We start from the raw sequence: 17,455 nt of genomic DNA, 5'->3' as shown, positions 1-17,455 counted from the left end.
TAAACATGACAGACGTGTGCGCGCGCGCGCATTTCCACTTGGTTGCGCCTTCTGTTCGCTCTCACTGAGATGCGTTTTTAGGTCGCAGTGTTCTTTCTGTGGCGCACACACATGTGTGTGCGTGCGCGGTTACGCAGCAACGTCAGGGGAAGATGGCGGATGGGGGGGTGGGGTTGCTGCGCATGTGCGCGCGTGTGTGTTGAAGTGCTCCCAGAGGTCTTGTCATGCGTGTGGACGCAAAACAAAGCTGAGAGCAAGCGTGTGCGTTCGTACGTACGAGCGTGCGCGTGCGCGTGTTGCCGGAGGGCTCAAAGCTTCCACTGCTGCGTAACATGTCGAGTCCTTTTAGTCATGTCGACACGCGCGCGCGCACGTGCACGTGAACGTTGCAAAAATAGGATTATTGTTTTCAAGTTAGGCTGATCTCCCCTGTCATTATTTTGAATGCATCTTATTACATGTAAAGAATAGAATTTAATAATAATAATAATAATGATATAATTTTGCTTTCCCTTTTGGATGAATCAAGCATGTGATATTTTCAGTTATGCGTTCGCACACACAAATGCACGCTGGAAATGGAAGTGCACACATTTGTAATTCACGTCTCATCATCATCATCATCATGGCGGCGGTGGTGATGATGATGCTGGTGCGTTGCCATGACGATACGGTTTTGTTTTGTTTTGCTTTTTTGCCCAGCGGTCTGAAGTGACTTCAGTGGGGACGTGCTGCCATCTAGAGGCAAGATGAAGGAATGACATTTGCCCATCTGCATTTTTGTCGTTTTTTTGTTTTAATTGCTCATCAAAGCATAAAATCAACACAGCATAAAGAACTTTTGACCTACGTACATGTTAAGGTGCCAGTTGTTTTCTTTCTCTGAAAATAAACATGATTTCATTCATAGCGTCGGAAGTGGACTCTACATGACGTCATTGCAGCAAAACCCAGCAAACTAATAGTGAAGCGTATTTAGCGGTGTTTGTTCCGTTTTATTACGTTCTTGTTCCAGATGTTGACACACTGTAAACAAACAAACATGAAGGATAGTCCTTGCAATTGTCAAATATACCTTCAACACACTTTAAGTTATGAAAAAGCGAGCTAAAACAGAAAGCTAGTAGCAACAACCGCTTAGTAGAAACTATCACTAGCTTCACTTCAATGGAAAATAACATACACCCAAAAAAAAAACATTTTCACATGTAATTCACGTCATGAAAAATCACAATAAATCAACACGAATACATTTCAATGAGCAACACGTCACGGAACTTTTTCCATTTTTCCTATTCGATGTGAACCACGCGGCTAGTGGATAGCACTTCCTGGACTACCGGAAGTTCGCCAAAATAAAGGCTCATCACAAAAATTACGATTTAAAAAATAAGTATTTGGAGGGAGCAGGATAACGACATTAGAAATCCAAAAGTTTGTCTTTTATGAATTTATTACAGTCATTGTTACGGAAGACGCATCGTTGAACGTCTTGTGGCGTATTTTGATGATAAAAACAAAAACAGACACTGAAATGTTCTTTGGCTTATTTTTGTAGATGTTATAGTTTCATTGACGTGGCTTATTTATTTTGGTTTACTTGTCTGCCATCATAGTTGTACTGCATGATGTCATTGTTTGAGGCCGATGATGACGTCATGTGGTTGAGCTGAGTGGAACGTTTGTCGGACTACAAAGACCATCAGCACGAGGGGGCAGCTTTCAGGCACGCGCACTCACGCGCGTGAGATGAGGTCAGGGTTCACGCTCCTCTTCCTCATCGTCTTCCTCTTTCCTGGGCAGATGGCAACCGGAAGTCAGCTGCTGTCTGTCGACTTTGAAGTCTTCGGACATGTTCAAGGTTCGAGCGCGTTTTTAGTCAAGTCAGGCTGTCTGGCAGTGCAGTCTGTCGCGCGTGCACGTGTTGCGTGTTTTGGGCGTGTCACTTGATCTGCTTCTTAATTTAGCATCAATTTTTTTTTTGCGCTTGTCGCCGAGTGAGTGAGTGAGTGAGTGAGGAGAAACATTTTTTCGTGTTGTTGTTGTTTGGCAGGCGTTTGCTTCCGGATGGTGAGTTGACGTCATCTTCTTCTTCATCCAAGCAACTCTTGCGCACTTCTCGTGACGTCACGGCTGGCTTGATTGACAGTACACGGAGCAGGAGGCGGCGCGGGTGGGCGTGGTCGGCTGGGTGAAGAACACGCGCGGCGGGACGGTGGTCGGCCAGCTGCAGGGGCGCGCCGACGGCGTCCAGCACATGTGAGCCGACAGCGCATGCGCGCGACCGACGTCGCACTGCCGCCAGATGGCGCTCTCCACCGCCACATGTCCGCTCTGCTTTTATGACGTCACATTGCGCCGCTATGGCTGTGTGTGTGAGTGTGGTTAATGGGTGACGTCATCACGCATCCAATAAAACCCCGCCTTCATCGGAGATGTTTGATTTGGACCCCGCCCCCTCGGGCTGGAGCTACTTTTATCTTTCTTTCTTTTTTTCTTTTTAAATCTGTCTGTCTATTTCTGCGTGTGTCTGCATGTTTGTCATGTCCTGTTTGTTCCGAATGAGGTTGCAGTTGTGGAGATACTTGACGTCTTCGCCGTCGAAGGCGTTTGTGTCTTGTGCTGTGTCAGTCTGAACACTAGAGGACGCTATGTAAAACGAGTAGGTGGTGTAGATGAGCGATGAAGAAGAAAGTGCAGCAGCAACTTTTGAGAGCAGGTTGAGGATGGATGTCCATACTGTCGACACAAACAATGTTTTCGATACTACGCAGCAAAACCACAGATTATGGACCATCAACTTTTGCTGTCTCTCTCGTTGCTTATCATCAATTTGTCTCTCTGTCTGTCCCATTGATCTCAAACTTTTTTTTTCTTTCTTTTTTTTTTTTTGTCGTCTGTGGCGTTCGCACGCTCCCTGTCATTTTCTTCCTGTCCATTGCGGTGACCTCATTTCCTGCTGGGCCTGGGAACAAGCGGAGGGAAGTTAAGGAAGCGTTCATTCGCCTTGAGGACCTTTGTGCAAATATTGGTACATTCAATGTATTCATTTTATACAAATATTTAATCATTTGATCTTTTTTAGTTTGTTAATTTTATTTTTTTTATTTACATATTTCATTGTTTGTTTTGTGTATTTTTTTTTCTAGATTTATGTTTAAATTAAGCAATTTGGACAAAATGTAAGAAGTTTCATTTTGGAGGAATGTGTACCTTATTGTCTTAATTTAATTACTTTTTTTAAATTATGTAATCATTTTTATTTTGATGTATTTACATCTTTTGTTTTTATTATTTTTCTTTTCTGCTAATTGGCTTTTTTTAGAAGTCATTTATTAATTTCGCGTTACCTGTAAAATGTTTGAATTTGTAGGACTGAGTAGCTTGAGTGTAAATATGATGATGATGAGTTTGTATTCATATTGCTGCTGTTGCAGATGTTGTTGATGAGGGATGATGAAATCCTCCAAGCAAGCGCTTAATGCCAGCTGTGCGCGTGTGTGCGCGCGCGTGCGCGCGTGTCGTCTAGCCGGGTCAGCGGGCCAATCAGAGAGGAGAAAGTAGGCCAGCGGCTGGTATGTCGCCGCTAACGCTAACGCTAACGCTAACGCTAGCGCCGATTGGGATTCAGACGTGACCCCGATCCTCCGCAAGCTCGCAGAATCGCTCGCACAAACGCGTCACAAAATGGCGCCTGCAGAGCAAGACTTCTGTTTTCCCAGCACGCTTTGTCGTCCACGTGGATAATCGCCAGCGCTTCTCCATGATTGGCCGTATTGTTTTTGCGTGTGCGCAGGAAGGCGTGGCTGAGCGAGACGGGGAGCCCGAGCAGTCGCATCACCCGGACGTCGTTCAGTAACGAGCGGACGCTGCCCACCTTGGAGATGAGCGGCTTCAGCACCCGCTACTGATGAGCTGATGACTGGTCGCCTTTTGCTCACTTTTTTTTTTTCTTTTTTTTTTTGTCGCCAATCAAGCGCGCCATTAAACTCCGCCTCTTTCTGAAAAAAAAAAAAGGTGTCAATTGGTTGCCCCTCCTCCCCGTGGTGACGTCACAATTGATGTCATTCTCATAATCCCGCCCCCGGCCCGACTCGTTCAGCCAATGACTTTGCGGTTAGGCCGGGACGAAGCCAAAGCCGAAAGGTAAGCAGAGCTGCAATGCTAGCACAAATTAGCATTAGCTTGTAATATGTTTATCAAAATTGGCTGAAGTCGTCGACATGGGGGGCGGGGTCGTCCCCGCACATTCTTACGCAACGAGTCACGTGACCCGGCTCGGTCGACGCCTTCATTTGGAGTTGTCGCCATGGCGACAGAACGCCGCCACGTAGCAGCAGCAGCAGCGCGCTTTTGTGTTTGTGCTCGAGTGCGCTGTGGGGACTCTTCCTGTTTGTTTGGTCGTCATGGCGACCGTCTGTGACATCCTCACACAATCACAAGAGGTGTGTGTGTGTGTGTGTGTGTGTCTTTCATTGCACTAGCTGAATGCTAATGCTAATTAGCGTGTATGTTGCAGTCTTTTGAAGCTATTCAGCAACAGATTGAAACACGTCGTTCGTTCGTTCGTTCGTTCGTTTGTTCGAGGTCGTTCGTCCCAGCAGTTAATTGACAAAAAAAAAAAAAACTTCAGTTTTGTCATTGTCATGTTGTCGTTGCTGTTAGTTTTTAATCGTGTCCAATATTATAAAGTGGCACTTTGACTCATTACAATACACATTGCACCAATTTTTTTAAAACATTTTTTTGTCTTTTCTTTTTTTTTAAAACGTTTAGTTTTTCCTATTTTGTTATTTTTTTTCTTTTCAACATTTTCATTTTTGTCTTTGGTCTTCCTTTTATTCTTTTTTTATTTTTCGTATTTTTGTTTCATTTTTCTTGTTTTCTTTTTTATTTCATTTTGTTTAGTCTGGCTTCATGTTTTATTTTTTTTGTTATTTTTTCTTTTTTGTGTCTGTCATAATTTTTGATCCATTTTTGTCAGTCTTCTTGTTCTCCCTTCTTTTTAGGATGTTTAGTTTTTCCTGTTTTTTCTTTTTCTACTTTCATTTTTGTCTTGACTATTACTTTTATTTTTTTTTCATTTTCCTCTCATTTTTCTTGTTTTCTTTTTTGATTCCATTTTAAGTTTTTTGTTTACAGTTTTTGGCTTCCTTTTTTTGTCTTTTATTTTATTTTTGTGTCTGTCATAATCTTTGTCAGTTTCCTTTTGTATCATTTCTTCCTTCTGTTTCATTTTTTTCTTCCCTTATTTTTGTTTCTGTTTTTAATTTGCAAGCAGTATTTTTGATGCCAACGTGTCGTATGTTGTTGTCTGTCCTTTTGTGTCTTGCCCGTCCTGGCGTCTCGTTCCAATATGGCAGAGCTCATCCGGAGGATCTTCATGTGGTATAAACACCTCCAAATATATATCAGCAAATCACAAGCTCCTCTTTCACACACTGCAAACAATCACAGGGAAGCCAAAACAAAAAAATCCACCGGCCTTGACCTCCTTCTACTTCTCGTTCCTCTTCTTCCTTTTTTCCTTTTTTTTTTTTTTTTTTTTTTTTCGGCAACAACTTTGGCATCCAGCGCCGTCACCATGGAAACCAGCCTCTTCCGATCACAAATGTTTGACACTCACACAAACTCCTCCACATCGACCTTCCGCGTGTCTGCTCGCTGCCCACGCACACACCTGAGCGTGTGTGGGCACTGACACCGGTTGCTCGGCAACAGGTTGACATTCAAGCAACTTTGCCCTCAACTTTTCACCAATTGTATTTTATTTGTTGCAAGTCTTACAATAAAAAATGTCCTGCTTTGTTTTCAAATGTGCAAATAAATACAAATAAATCCCAGAAGCAGGAAACGTTGACATATGAAATGTGTTGCCATTTTGTTTTCCAAACTGACCAAAAAAACAAGACTTCAAAAGGTTATCCAATTCAGTTTGACACAAGCACACAAGTGTCGAGCCAAAACTAACCCATGAATACAAAAGTACTTTGATGTCCGACAGTCCCTGAATGCATCGCGAAGGGCGACCTTGCCATCGAGAACTTGTCGTTGCGTTCGTTTTTTTGTTTGTTTTTTTCTTTTGTCTTGTTAGACAGCACGGTTCTGTTTTGTGTGCTCAATTCGAATTGGATGTTGACTTTGGAATTGAAAAGGAAAGACAGAAAAAAAAAAACTTTCGTCGTTGCGATTGTGTTACGTTCTGTGCGTGGACCGGGTGACGTCACTATCACGTGACCGGGCGAGAAGCCCTCCTGCCCTTTTTTGCAAACTTTGTCCACATTTCAACATGAGAACGCGAAGTGTCAAGCGGCCACACATGAACGTGTTGTCATAGCAATCATACAGTCACGCGCGCGCATGTACACGCACGCGCGCACATTCTACTTTCCCCATCATCCAATCTCTGCAGCCCCCCCCACCCTCCATCCCGCCTCCTGCCCTCTCGCCCCTCCCCTTTCCCTTGCTGCCTCTCACTGATTTCAGGGATAGAGGGGGCGCTTCTGTTAACCCCAATGCTGCCCGGGCGGGCGGTGACGGTGGTTTGAGAAACCCCTCAGACGTCCAGATTTCACCTGTGGCGTCCTCTTTTCTGAAGACGACATCCAGACATCCATTGAGCCGCGTCAGCTGCTACGAAGATTCAATAAAGCATCAGTTGTTACGACGAAAGTTGCTTGAGTAGTTGTAGAAAGTTGAAGCAGAAACATAAACTACTGTCATTTGGTTACTGATGAATGAACGCAAACTATTACAGCATACAAACAGACTGCTTTTGTCTAAAGTAGTTTCAATTGTTGCAAGTTGTGAAAAATGCTGCAGTCGTCTTAATTCGAAGGTAAGCACACGTAGCAGCATGATGGACACATTCTAGCCGTGCCATGCTAGCTGTTTAGCTCACAATTAGCATGTTTTAAGTGTCGTTGAACTGTTGTATAGGTTAACCAGGTTTCCAGGCACGAGGGTTAAATTGGAGTACTGATTCAGTGATTCAAACAATTGTAATTTGTTAGCTAATTTGTTAAGCCCATTTTGTGTGTGTGTGTGCTAACAATTAGCTTGGTGGCCAAGCGGGCTCGCTTTGCTGATGGTCACGTCACGGCCCACACGTGACTCGGCAAACTTGCAGCGGTCATCGGCGACACCGCCCATGCGGGGGAGCTGGCGTGCTCATTCAACGAACAGCTTCGATGGTGGAACTCTCTTCAGACAGAGCCCTCTTTTTAGTTGAGTTCCGTTTGGGAAATATTTTAGACTTTGCCATTTGTTTTCTTTTGGGATTTGATGTTTATTTTCTCTCCGCTTCAGGACGGAGCATTTTTGCCGCCTGATATCATAACGCGGTGCTGCCGCGTGTGGTAAAACGAGCGCTCCCCGCTCTGCAGTCTGGTCCACGGAGCTGAGGCGGGGGAGGAAGAGGAGGAGGAGGAAGAAGAAGAAGAGGAGCTGCTCGCTTTCTGCATTGTTTTCAGCACCACTGGCCCGGCCGCTCTTCGGACAGCACAGCCGCGCTTCTGTCGGCCCTCGAGGTGAGTACCGAACCGAACCCAACCGACCACTCGCTCGCTTCGCTCGCGGTTTGTCCTCGTCGCCAACGTGCGCGCGCTTGTGGCGGGCTGAGCGTGCACGCGCCCCGAAATGACGTGCGAGCGAGCAAACGCGGCCGAAGTTGGAGAGGCCGAACCGAGGAGAGGAGAGACGCCCTCTCCCCGGATGCCCCCCCCCGCAGGCCCCCCTTGCCTCACTCCGGACCTCCATCATAGTGCGCGCGTGCGTGTTCCAGCTTTAGTGCGCCACAGCAGCATCTTTTTTTTTTTTTTTTTTTTCCCTCCTCCTGCTGCTGCCGCAGCCTCCCATCAAGGATGGATGGATGGAGGTGCAGCATGTTGTTGTTTTGATCCACCGTGATGATGATGATGATGATGATGATGATGAAGGCGATGGTGCAGGCGTGGTCGAGAGTGCGACCTTGTGTCATAAACAAGCAGGTGTTTTGTGTTTGTATGCACTTCAAAATGTTGCGAGTTGATCTGCCGTTTTTCTCGTCTTGTTGCTCTTTTTCTTTCTTTTTTTTATTGTTTTCTTTTTGTGTGTCGTGGTTTTGGATGCAGACCGGCCGCGAGTCCAGAGGCACTGTTATGTAATCGGATCCGACTGGACCGAGTTCTGCTGCTGCTGCGGCAGGACCCTCCTCCTCCGCCCTCAAGACGCTCCCTTTTTTTTTTTTTTTTTTTTCACCCTTCGCCGTCTTAAGCTGGAAATCTCAAACGCGCCTTTTGACACGTGCGACATGGTTGAAATGCTCCCCTTTCAACTGACTCCCGTTTGTTTTGCTTTGCACTTTATTGTCCACTTTATCTTCTGGTCAATGTGGGCCCCTCCCCCAGCCGACGCCAACTGGCAAACATTTGGCGACTTGTTGGAAGTGTCGCTTGGTCAAGTCCAACGTAAGGCTGGGAATAAAAGTCGACCAAGTCGGTTGGGTCTTGTCCGGGTACTCCGGGCTCCTCCCACATTCCAAAGACATGCGTGGCAGGTTGATTGGGCGCTCTCAATTGTCCCGAGTTGATCTGCTTGTGAGCGTGGATGGTTGTTGGTCTGTGTGCCCTGCGATTGGCTGGCAACCAGTTAAGGGTGTACCCCGCCTACTGCCCAAAAGCCAGCTGAGATAGGCTCCAGCACCCCCCACGACCCTTGTGAGGAATGAGCGGTCAAGAAAATGGATGGATGGACGGACGGATGGCTGGTTGGATAATAGCGGCCTGGATGTCGCCGGGATGCCCGGAAACGAATATTTTGTTTTCCGCACGGACACTTCTTGCTGACTTGTCTCCGATTCACCACCACAAACTAAGATGCTTCTTGCTTCTTGTTTGCGGTCTCTTTTTTTTTTTATTGAAAAGGGAGAAAATGAACATCGCTACATGTCTCATGTTTGTAACAAAACAATCTGCGTCAAAATGGCGACATAAATAAGAGCTGGAATGAATTTATTGCTTCTGGCCAGACACACGTAAGATGGCGGGTGGCCCGACGCATCAGCAGCAGGAAGACGTATCCACATCACGTCTTAGAATTGCTTACTGTCAAGTTTGTTCTCAAGTTCTTGATTTTGTTTTTTCCCCAGAAAATATCAAGACGGTTGACGGGACACTCGAGTGTCTCCTGACTTGTACTTCAGGTCACTTGACGTCATCTTTTGCTGGCTTCCACACAAAAGTGATGCTGATGATCGATAGTTCAAATTGGAACTCAGCTCTACTTTCGTTTTTTTTTTTTTTTTTTGAGCCGCTAGCTGTTTTAGCATGTTGCAGTTGTTGGATGACATGTCAAGCAGAATGTTGCCTTTGACCTTTACACCACAAACACAAAATGATCTTTTTGTTTTTCACACATTTTGGTCCCACCTGCTGTTTGATTTTGAGAGCCTCCGATGTTTGAAATGAGACTTTTACAATCGATCATCCTATCGAATATTCCATCAATTACAACAAAAGTTAACCAAATTGGACTTCAAAACTCCCAAACGGTGAGCTGCACTTTGTCCAGATGTTAAAGGGATACTGGAGCCATTTTCAGCAGTAAAAAGTTCATATTTGGTCTAAAATTAATGTGCGACCTTCATTATTTTGCCATGTATAATTAATAGCTTTAAAAAGTAAATTTTCCACTTCCTGTCGACTGATGATGTCAGTTTGCTGACCAAACCTAGAAAACAGGTGAGCCATGATGGGGCGTGACCTACTTCCTCAGACAGGTGATGTCATCATCAGTCGACAGCAAGTGGAAACATTACTTTTTAAAGGTATTAATTATACATGTAAAAAAATCAAGTTACCACATTTAATGATCGACAAAATATGAATTTTTGCTGCTGAAAATTGTTCAATGAGTCTCTGTGCGAACCCGTCGAAGCGCTGATCTATCGTTTGATTTGATTGGCTCTTGAATGGAACCACTAATTAATAGACGTGACGATATCCAAATATCACGATACGTTATTATCACAATATGAAGATAGCGACGTGATAATCACCAAAATATTTATGGTGGGGGGTTGGCGAGGTAAAAAAAGGTCACAATATCGTTAAAGAAAAAAAAAAAAAGAGAGCTCACACTATGTAGGCGGAGGTGAGTGACGGACGGACGGACGGACGGACGGACGGACGGACGGACGGATGAAGAGAGGGATGTCGGGCGTCTGCTGCAATAAGTCCGAGGGAGCGAGCGCAGCGAGAACATTCCCCGGGATGATGAATCGTCCCCGCGGGGGAAAAACAAGGACCAGAAAGCGAGAGAGGCAGGCGGGAAGCTTCTGGAAAATGTCCAGCACACAGGAAGTGGACTGGCGGCGTGTGACATCATCAGCTGGCCACGCCCATGGAATGCAAACATACGCGCACGGAGAGATAAGAGATAAGCGCGCGTGCCTCGGCGGGGAGGGGAGGGAGGGGAGGGGAGGGGTCAGGCTCGGGCTCGGGCTCGGGGTGTGGTCAGACAGGAAATGAGCCATTAGCTGAAAGCCGACCTCTGCCAAAAGTCAAAGTGCTCCTCGTTCGCCATCCGAATCCGAAACCCACCCACACGTCCTCTCCCTCCTTTCTTGTCATACTTTCATCTCCACACTGATTTTTTTTTTAATGTTTTTGTAGTCTTTAGTCCATATTTTGAGGGCACTGATGCTAAGCTAACACATTAGCATCATTTTAAATAGCCATTTGATACCCAAAAGATGTCGTCCATTTTGTGGCCACTGTTTTGTGATGATTGTTCATGCTAAGCTAACACATTAGCATCTTTTTATCCAGCTCATTTGATACCCAAAAGATGTCGGCCGTTTTGTGGCCAGTTTGTGACGGATGCTCATGCTAACTAACACATGATTAGCCTCATTTTATCCAGCCATTTTGTTGCCGCTTCACATTTTTGTTGACACGGTTTAGCCTGGCCTGCCCACGTGATGCTAATGCTAATGTGATGATGCTAACATTTGCTTCATTCGTGGATCTCCGAAACGGAAGGCAAAACAAAATGCAAAATAGATAACAAGAGGCCTTGTTGGTTGACTTCAATCTTGAGAATATTTTGTGTCATCGAGGTCATTGACCTCCACGCCGAGATTGTCACCTGGTTTTGTAATCGGACACGTGATGACATCTCAACTGTGTGTGACATTACGAAGCTTTGCGCTCGTTTATTCTTACCCACTGCTGACGCTTGCATCATCATCATCATCATCATCAGGAAATCTGAGTTGGGGCCCGTCTGCGTGTCCTTGAAAAAGCCAAACGTGAACGACAGACTTTCAAATCATCAACTGTCGCCACGTCGACGATTTGACGCAGCAAACCAGCAAACAGCCATGATGACAGCGGAATTTTTTATTTTTTGTTTTTTATTAGTTAATGCTTGAACTTTGACAGTACTAAACGTTGACCGTCCGTGTGAAAGTGACTCCACAGACAGACAGACAGACAGACAGACAGGCAAACAGGACGACAGGTGCTGGTGCACCTGCAGTGTTGAGGAATGCGAGTGATCCCAGTTTATTATTATTATGTTATTTTTTTTTCCCCCTCAAGCCGGAGCAGCAGGAAAGCGCGCGCGCGCGCACACACATGCACACGCACGAGCTTAGATTGGATGTGACATCCCACAACGCGGGAGAATCGGCAAACGAGTCTGGCTGGCGGCCAGGCTGAAATGATGGGATGGATCGCCATGACGACACGCCGAGCCTCCAATCTGGACGGTGACGAGCGAGCGTGCGTGTGCGTGTGCGTGAGATGTATTTTGGGACTAAAAAGCTGCGAGAAGCTTTTGAGGGAAGGAAGAAAAAAAAAAGTGAGTCTGTTTGTTGAATGTTTGAATGTTTTTGCTCGGATTGGTGGAAATGTTTGGGGTGACGTCAGCCAGGCAGAAAGAAGGTTCACGCACGAGAATGGTGTGAAACAAGGCGAGTTTCTGTCGCACGCTTGTTCGCGTCCTTGGCCCCTCCCCCTCCCTCTCCCTCCCTCGCCTTGGCGCCGTCCCAAAATCTCGACCTCCTCCCTCCTCTGTGAGTTTGGGAACACCGCACACGACCGCACAAACATTCAGAGGAAGGCAGTCGTGTGTTTTTACTGCTAGCGCAACATGCTAGGCTAACAGCTTCCACTGGAAAACGCCAACTGCAACGTCCGCTTGGCAATGTTAGCCTCCAGTTTGCTATTGCTAACCGTGTCCCGCATCAGACCTGATGAATTTTGTGGGGACCGCTGACCTGTATATATGACTGGATAGCCGATCAGCCCGTACACGCCCGTGCAAGCCCTTGACGTCACAGGGCAGCCATCTTGTTACTCCCACATTGCCAGCAGTATCAACTATACGCTATACGTACACATGAAACATTTATTCTTCTACTAACAAACGGTTAGTAGAAGGCCGATTTCCGATTTTCGATGTTGAGGTTGGATTCAGAAGGGCCCAATTCAATTCGTTATTTGAAGGAAAAACACTCTCAAAGTTGATGCTAACTTTCTGTTAGGCTAGTGGTGATTTAAAAATGAAGCCTATTTTGTATTGAAATATACATTGGATGTAATTTTTAGCATTGTGTATTTAGTTTTCCAGTTAACTCCAACCGGGGTGTTGTTCAACAGCTTTTGGGACAACAGAACAACATACGCGACACACGTGCTAGTTGCTAATGCTACGCAAGCCAAATGCTGCATTCAGGGTACTTTCACAGTGTCGGAAACTTCGGCTTTCTTCGATAACGTTTTAAGGGGAAACTAATCGGCCATTTAGCTCAAATAGCTGATTGTTTTGGCCGATGTTTGAAGGCCAAAAATGAGCCGATTATAATTAGCAGCCGATTAATTGGATTATTCGATTTGGCATCTTTTGTTCAATTACAGTTACAATTCTTTCATTCAAAGTTTCCAGCTGCACTAAACATCTTTAAGCATTATCATTTCTTTGTGTATTTTAGGCAAGTTGTAAAATGTCTTCATGTTTATGTTTAATACCTTTAAAACATCCCGTGATCCTTGTGAGGAATAGGTCAAGATAATGGATGGATGGCTACATTTAAAAGATCATCAATCATGCTGTAGTGTCTCAAATGTTCAATTTGGATCCTGTAAATGTATCGAATCGGATGTTACGGCGAGAAAGGTTTCTTGGGAGGAGCAATATGGCCGCCTCAAAAGTTTTGGCCTATCGGCTGTCCAGTCATATCATGGAGACGAGTGCATGAAGCCGACGCGTTGCCATGACAACACAACAGCGAGTCAGTGTTGTGAAGCCGAAAGGGACGTTTGTACGTCTGCTTCCTGTCATCGAGTGCACGTTTCCTTCACTCGACACAATGGAGCCGTCTGTCCGTCCGTCCGTCCGTCCGTCTGTCCGTCCGTCCGCCCGCGCACACTGCGACCATTCAGCAGCTGGAGAGTTTGTGACAAAATGTCACGTTTGTCCCGCGCACGAGTGGACTGACTGGACCTTCGCCGACGTTTCCTTTTTTTTTTTTCGTGAGCTGGGGGCGGAGCCCATCGTTCCTTTCACGATGTTTTTCTTTCAAGTTTGTGGGGATCAAAACAATAACAACATGAGGGACGAGTTCAACAATTAGAGCCCCAAATGACTAATTGATTATCCATCTAGTTGCCAATTGAATTTGATATTTGAACAGTTGAGGATGAATCAATTCATTGTTGTACCAGCAGAAATAATTTCAGAAAGGGGAAAAAATACAAACAGGAAACATGTTTTGAGGAATGTATATGAAATCTTTGTTGAAAAAAAAAAAATCCAAGATTTGATTGGAATAGTTGTTGCATGTTAGCCTGCAGAGAACATTTCAAAATGCTGCTAATGTAGCATCTCCGTGTTGCTGCGTGTGTGCGTGAGGGCTCTGGTGTGTTCATAATTGTGTGTGCGTGCGTGCACAGACGACACATTAATGGAGGGCTTATGAAATATAGATTAGCGAACGTCAGCGCTAGCGCAGCTTTGTTTTTTCTTTGCCGGCACGCCTTTTTGTTTGCTTTGCTAGCTCGCAATCAAACAACAACAAGTCACCGTGGCAACTCATCATCATCATCATCATCATCATCATCATCTCATCCGTCCACTTATCAATTTCTATCTATCTCCATCTCGACCTCCTTCTTGCCCTCCATCCGTCCATCTGCCTCTCTATCTATCCAGCTAGCCTCGCACCCTCGTTAGCGCCAGTTGCTAATCATTTCCTGTTAGTGTCTTGGCCGATCGTAATGAAAGATGCGTCCCGGCAAGCGTGTCCTCGAACGCCTCGTCAAGTCCGGGAAGTGCAAAGAAAGAATGTGCGCGCGTTTGTTGCTAATGCACACGCATCGATTGGCTTTTTTTCTTTCTTTTTTTTTGGCGGTAAATCAAAAAGCGAGCCCCGCCCCGTCCCGTCCGGCTCGGAATGATGATGTCATGAAAAAAAAATGGAAAGGCTGCTCTCGTCTGCTCGTAAATCTTTTTGTGCTTTTAGCGTGGAGTTCGATCGCAGCGCCATCCGGCTGCGCGTTTGCTGCGCTCGTCAATAGATTGATCGGCGTAACCATGGTGACGGCTAACTGCATTAGCGCTCACTCGACCCTCGCCGCTAACCTGATTGTGTGAAGGCGGGAAGCGACTTTGCAGGCACGGAGGAATCCGCGACGGACACGTTGGGATCATAATTAAAAAAAAAAAAAACTGAAAAAAAGTTTCATTGCACACTTGATCGATTTGGATCCAAAACGGATTTCAAATTTCCACTTTGGTGTGTTGCCAGGCGCTTTTTTTGCTGCACCCGTGCGCGTAACGGTTCTACTTCCTGGTTCCGGTTCCGGTTCAGGTTTTTGCGAGACCGTCGGATCAAACGAACTTCATTGAATTCACTCAAACTAACCAAAAAAGTACAATTCCAAAAACCATTTTGTTAAGGAAATGCAATAAAAAGTAACTGAAACTCCATTTGACATCAATTTTTCAGGTGGCTTATGAAATGAAGTCATCTGTGGTTGCGCAATGAATGGAAATCCAATCACAATTTCCATTTTTCACTCCACAATTACAAAATCAGCATCATCTCATTCATACTCATTTCTGAGTTTACATTTATTCATTTGTACCTTTTTTTTTTTTTTACATTTTCAAATAACTAATGTAATCAATTTGGTTTCATCCAAAAGGAACTTGCATAATATAATGTTTCAAAGAATGTTATTTGTCTTCATATTTTTTTATTTTTCTTTGTTTAAACATTTTCTTGTTTTGTATCAATAATTAAATGATCTGTCCGATTGCACATCTGCATCCAACTTCAAGTTATGGCCAACATAATAAATAAATAAATACATATTTTTATAAATTGTTTGCTCCAAGCAAAACTTAAATAATTATCGTATTTCTATTTTTTTAAATAAATAAATAAAATAAATAATTGTCCTTTTTTTTTAAAATAAATAATCGTCCTACATATATTATTAAACATACACATATAACATATTAAACATTTATTATCATAAATACATATTGTTAGAAATTTTGTTTGGTCCAAAAGGAACTTGCATATTTATAGTGTTTCTATATATTTTTTTTAAATTGGTCTTAATATTTTTAAATTTAAAACATTTTCTTGTTTTGTACCAAAAAAAAAAAAATTTCAATAATTGCCAAAAAATAATCGTGCTGATTATTTTTCCCGCAATCGAGCAGCCCGACTGCGTTGTTAAATGTTGCGAGCTAACCAGTTGAAAATGATGCGATGGATTGGATTTGAATTCCCGATCACGTGATCAGGATGAGGACGTTTGCGCACGTCCTTTCTGTGCGTGTTTCGCGTGTGCGCTCGCGTCTCCTCGGCCTGCGTGGGAGCGCCAACAAATGCTGGCGGCCGGGTTGCCATGGCAACACGCTGATGCTGGAGCCTGAAAGATACGTGGGAGAGACTTACTAGAAAAGAAAAAAACAACCACCACATAGTAGCTGTTGCTGGATTTTCTCTTTTTATGTTGCGTGCATGCATCAATCTGTCGACTGTATGCAGCCGTAGTTGGCGGCTATTATTATTATTTGTAAAAACAAAAAGACAGTCACACATGTTCAACTTGAGCGTATGATGACGAACAGAAGTCATGTTGTAGAAATGCAAAAATTGTCAAATTTGAATTGAATTACAATGTAAAAAATTGTAGAAATTACTAAATAAAAAAAATGACTAAAAGTGACAATAAAAACGGATATCAAAAAATACATATAACTTAAAAAATATATCCAAAAAATAAATACAAATGGAAATAAAAAGAAAAATAAATAAATAAATATATATATATATATAATAAATATCTTTTTATTTTCCTTGTGATCATGTCTTTATTTGGAATTGTGGCAGTTTTGGTCCTCCATACTGACACCAAAGAAATGCAACTGAATTGGGCCTCGCCTGCAAAAAAAATAAAAAATCAGATGATGACGACGAAGAGTAAGGTGACTGGTGGTGTCTTTTGGTGGGATCATTTTTCATGTTGCCGTGTGAGGAGGCGGGCTCCCACGCATTGCATGCTGGGACGATGGCGTCGCCATAGAAACGACAGCTTTCCGCTCAGTCGTGGCTCGCATTTTGCATTCATTACATCCCCAAAAAAAAGTAAGAAAAGAAAACTGTTTTTTTGTTTGTTTGTTTTTTTAATATGAGAGTTTGAAGTGAGTTTGTCTTTCTGCGTGACATGAGACAAGATTGCGTGTCCACTCCCAAAAGACACAAAAATGGAATCATCTTTTTGGATGTTCGTCGTGAGCAAGCTGAAAAGTGACAACATTCAAAATGAATAGAAATGGTCATAAAAAAGAGCAAATATACATTTGTATTTCATTTTTGAATTCTGTTTTTTTATAATCTTCACTTTTATGTATTTAGTTTTGGTCCTCCTTGGAAAAGTACACAACCTTCCTCCGAATGTCATATTACTTCATCATATTCTTGTCCTTTTTTTAATGTTCTTTGCTGAGGATGTCGTCACATTCTCAAATAGTCCAAAAGAAGAATCTCCTGTTGAAGGAATGAGTGTCACCTGACAGGGTGTAGTAGCAGGTTGCGGCCAAACGGGGGTGCACTTGCCTCATTTGTTTTCCCTGCTGGCCAATCACATCACATCACATGACATGACCATGTGACAGCCAAAGTTTATTGACGTTTGAAGCACAATAACGCTCTTTGAAATATTGGTTACATCCTTTATATCAATGATTTCAATTAAATGGTAATTACACACTAAATGTTCATTTTAAATACATGTTGATGATCAATTTAATCAGTCTGTTATGATTACACAGTAATTGCAAACTTGATTATTACATGCTAATTTCACAGCACTTTTCTTTGAGTACATTTTCAATATTTGTGTCACGCACGGCAATTTCACATGTTGATACTTCTTATAGACAATAAATATTT

General features: G+C 43.7%; 2 protein-coding genes across 3 annotated transcripts in view; both read left to right on the top strand.

Moving 5' to 3' along the window:
* The window catches only part of acyp2 (acylphosphatase 2, muscle type), a 36,786-nt gene extending 30,917 nt beyond the window's left edge, over positions 1-5,869 (top strand). Inside the window, exons 1-4 of one of the 2 annotated variants that reach the window (XM_077495326.1) lie at positions 1,719-1,861; positions 2,054-2,070; positions 2,150-2,259; positions 3,797-5,869. In XM_077495326.1, coding sequence (XP_077351452.1) covers positions 1,750-1,861; positions 2,054-2,070; positions 2,150-2,259; positions 3,797-3,911 — 354 coding nt within the window. In that variant the 5' untranslated portion in view covers positions 1,719-1,749 and the 3' untranslated portion in view covers positions 3,912-5,869. Of the gene's footprint in view, positions 1-1,718; positions 1,862-2,053; positions 2,071-2,149; positions 2,260-3,796 lie in introns of those variants that run through there. The other variant, XM_077495327.1, reaches the window with a different exon arrangement.
* A 694-nt stretch (positions 5,870-6,563) lies between these two features.
* sptbn1 (spectrin, beta, non-erythrocytic 1) overlaps positions 6,564-17,455 on the top strand; it is a 55,062-nt gene continuing 44,170 nt past the window's right edge. Inside the window, exons 1-3 of the mRNA XM_077495323.1 lie at positions 6,564-6,838; positions 7,059-7,226; positions 7,309-7,529. The gene's annotated coding sequence lies outside the window, so the exon portion shown is untranslated. The remainder of the gene's footprint in view (positions 6,839-7,058; positions 7,227-7,308; positions 7,530-17,455) is intronic.

This window comes from Festucalex cinctus, chromosome 14 (assembly GCF_051991245.1).
Source record: "Festucalex cinctus isolate MCC-2025b chromosome 14, RoL_Fcin_1.0, whole genome shotgun sequence".
NCBI lineage: Eukaryota > Metazoa > Chordata > Actinopteri > Syngnathiformes > Syngnathidae > Festucalex > Festucalex cinctus.
This window is presented reverse-complemented; position numbering and strand designations above follow the sequence as displayed.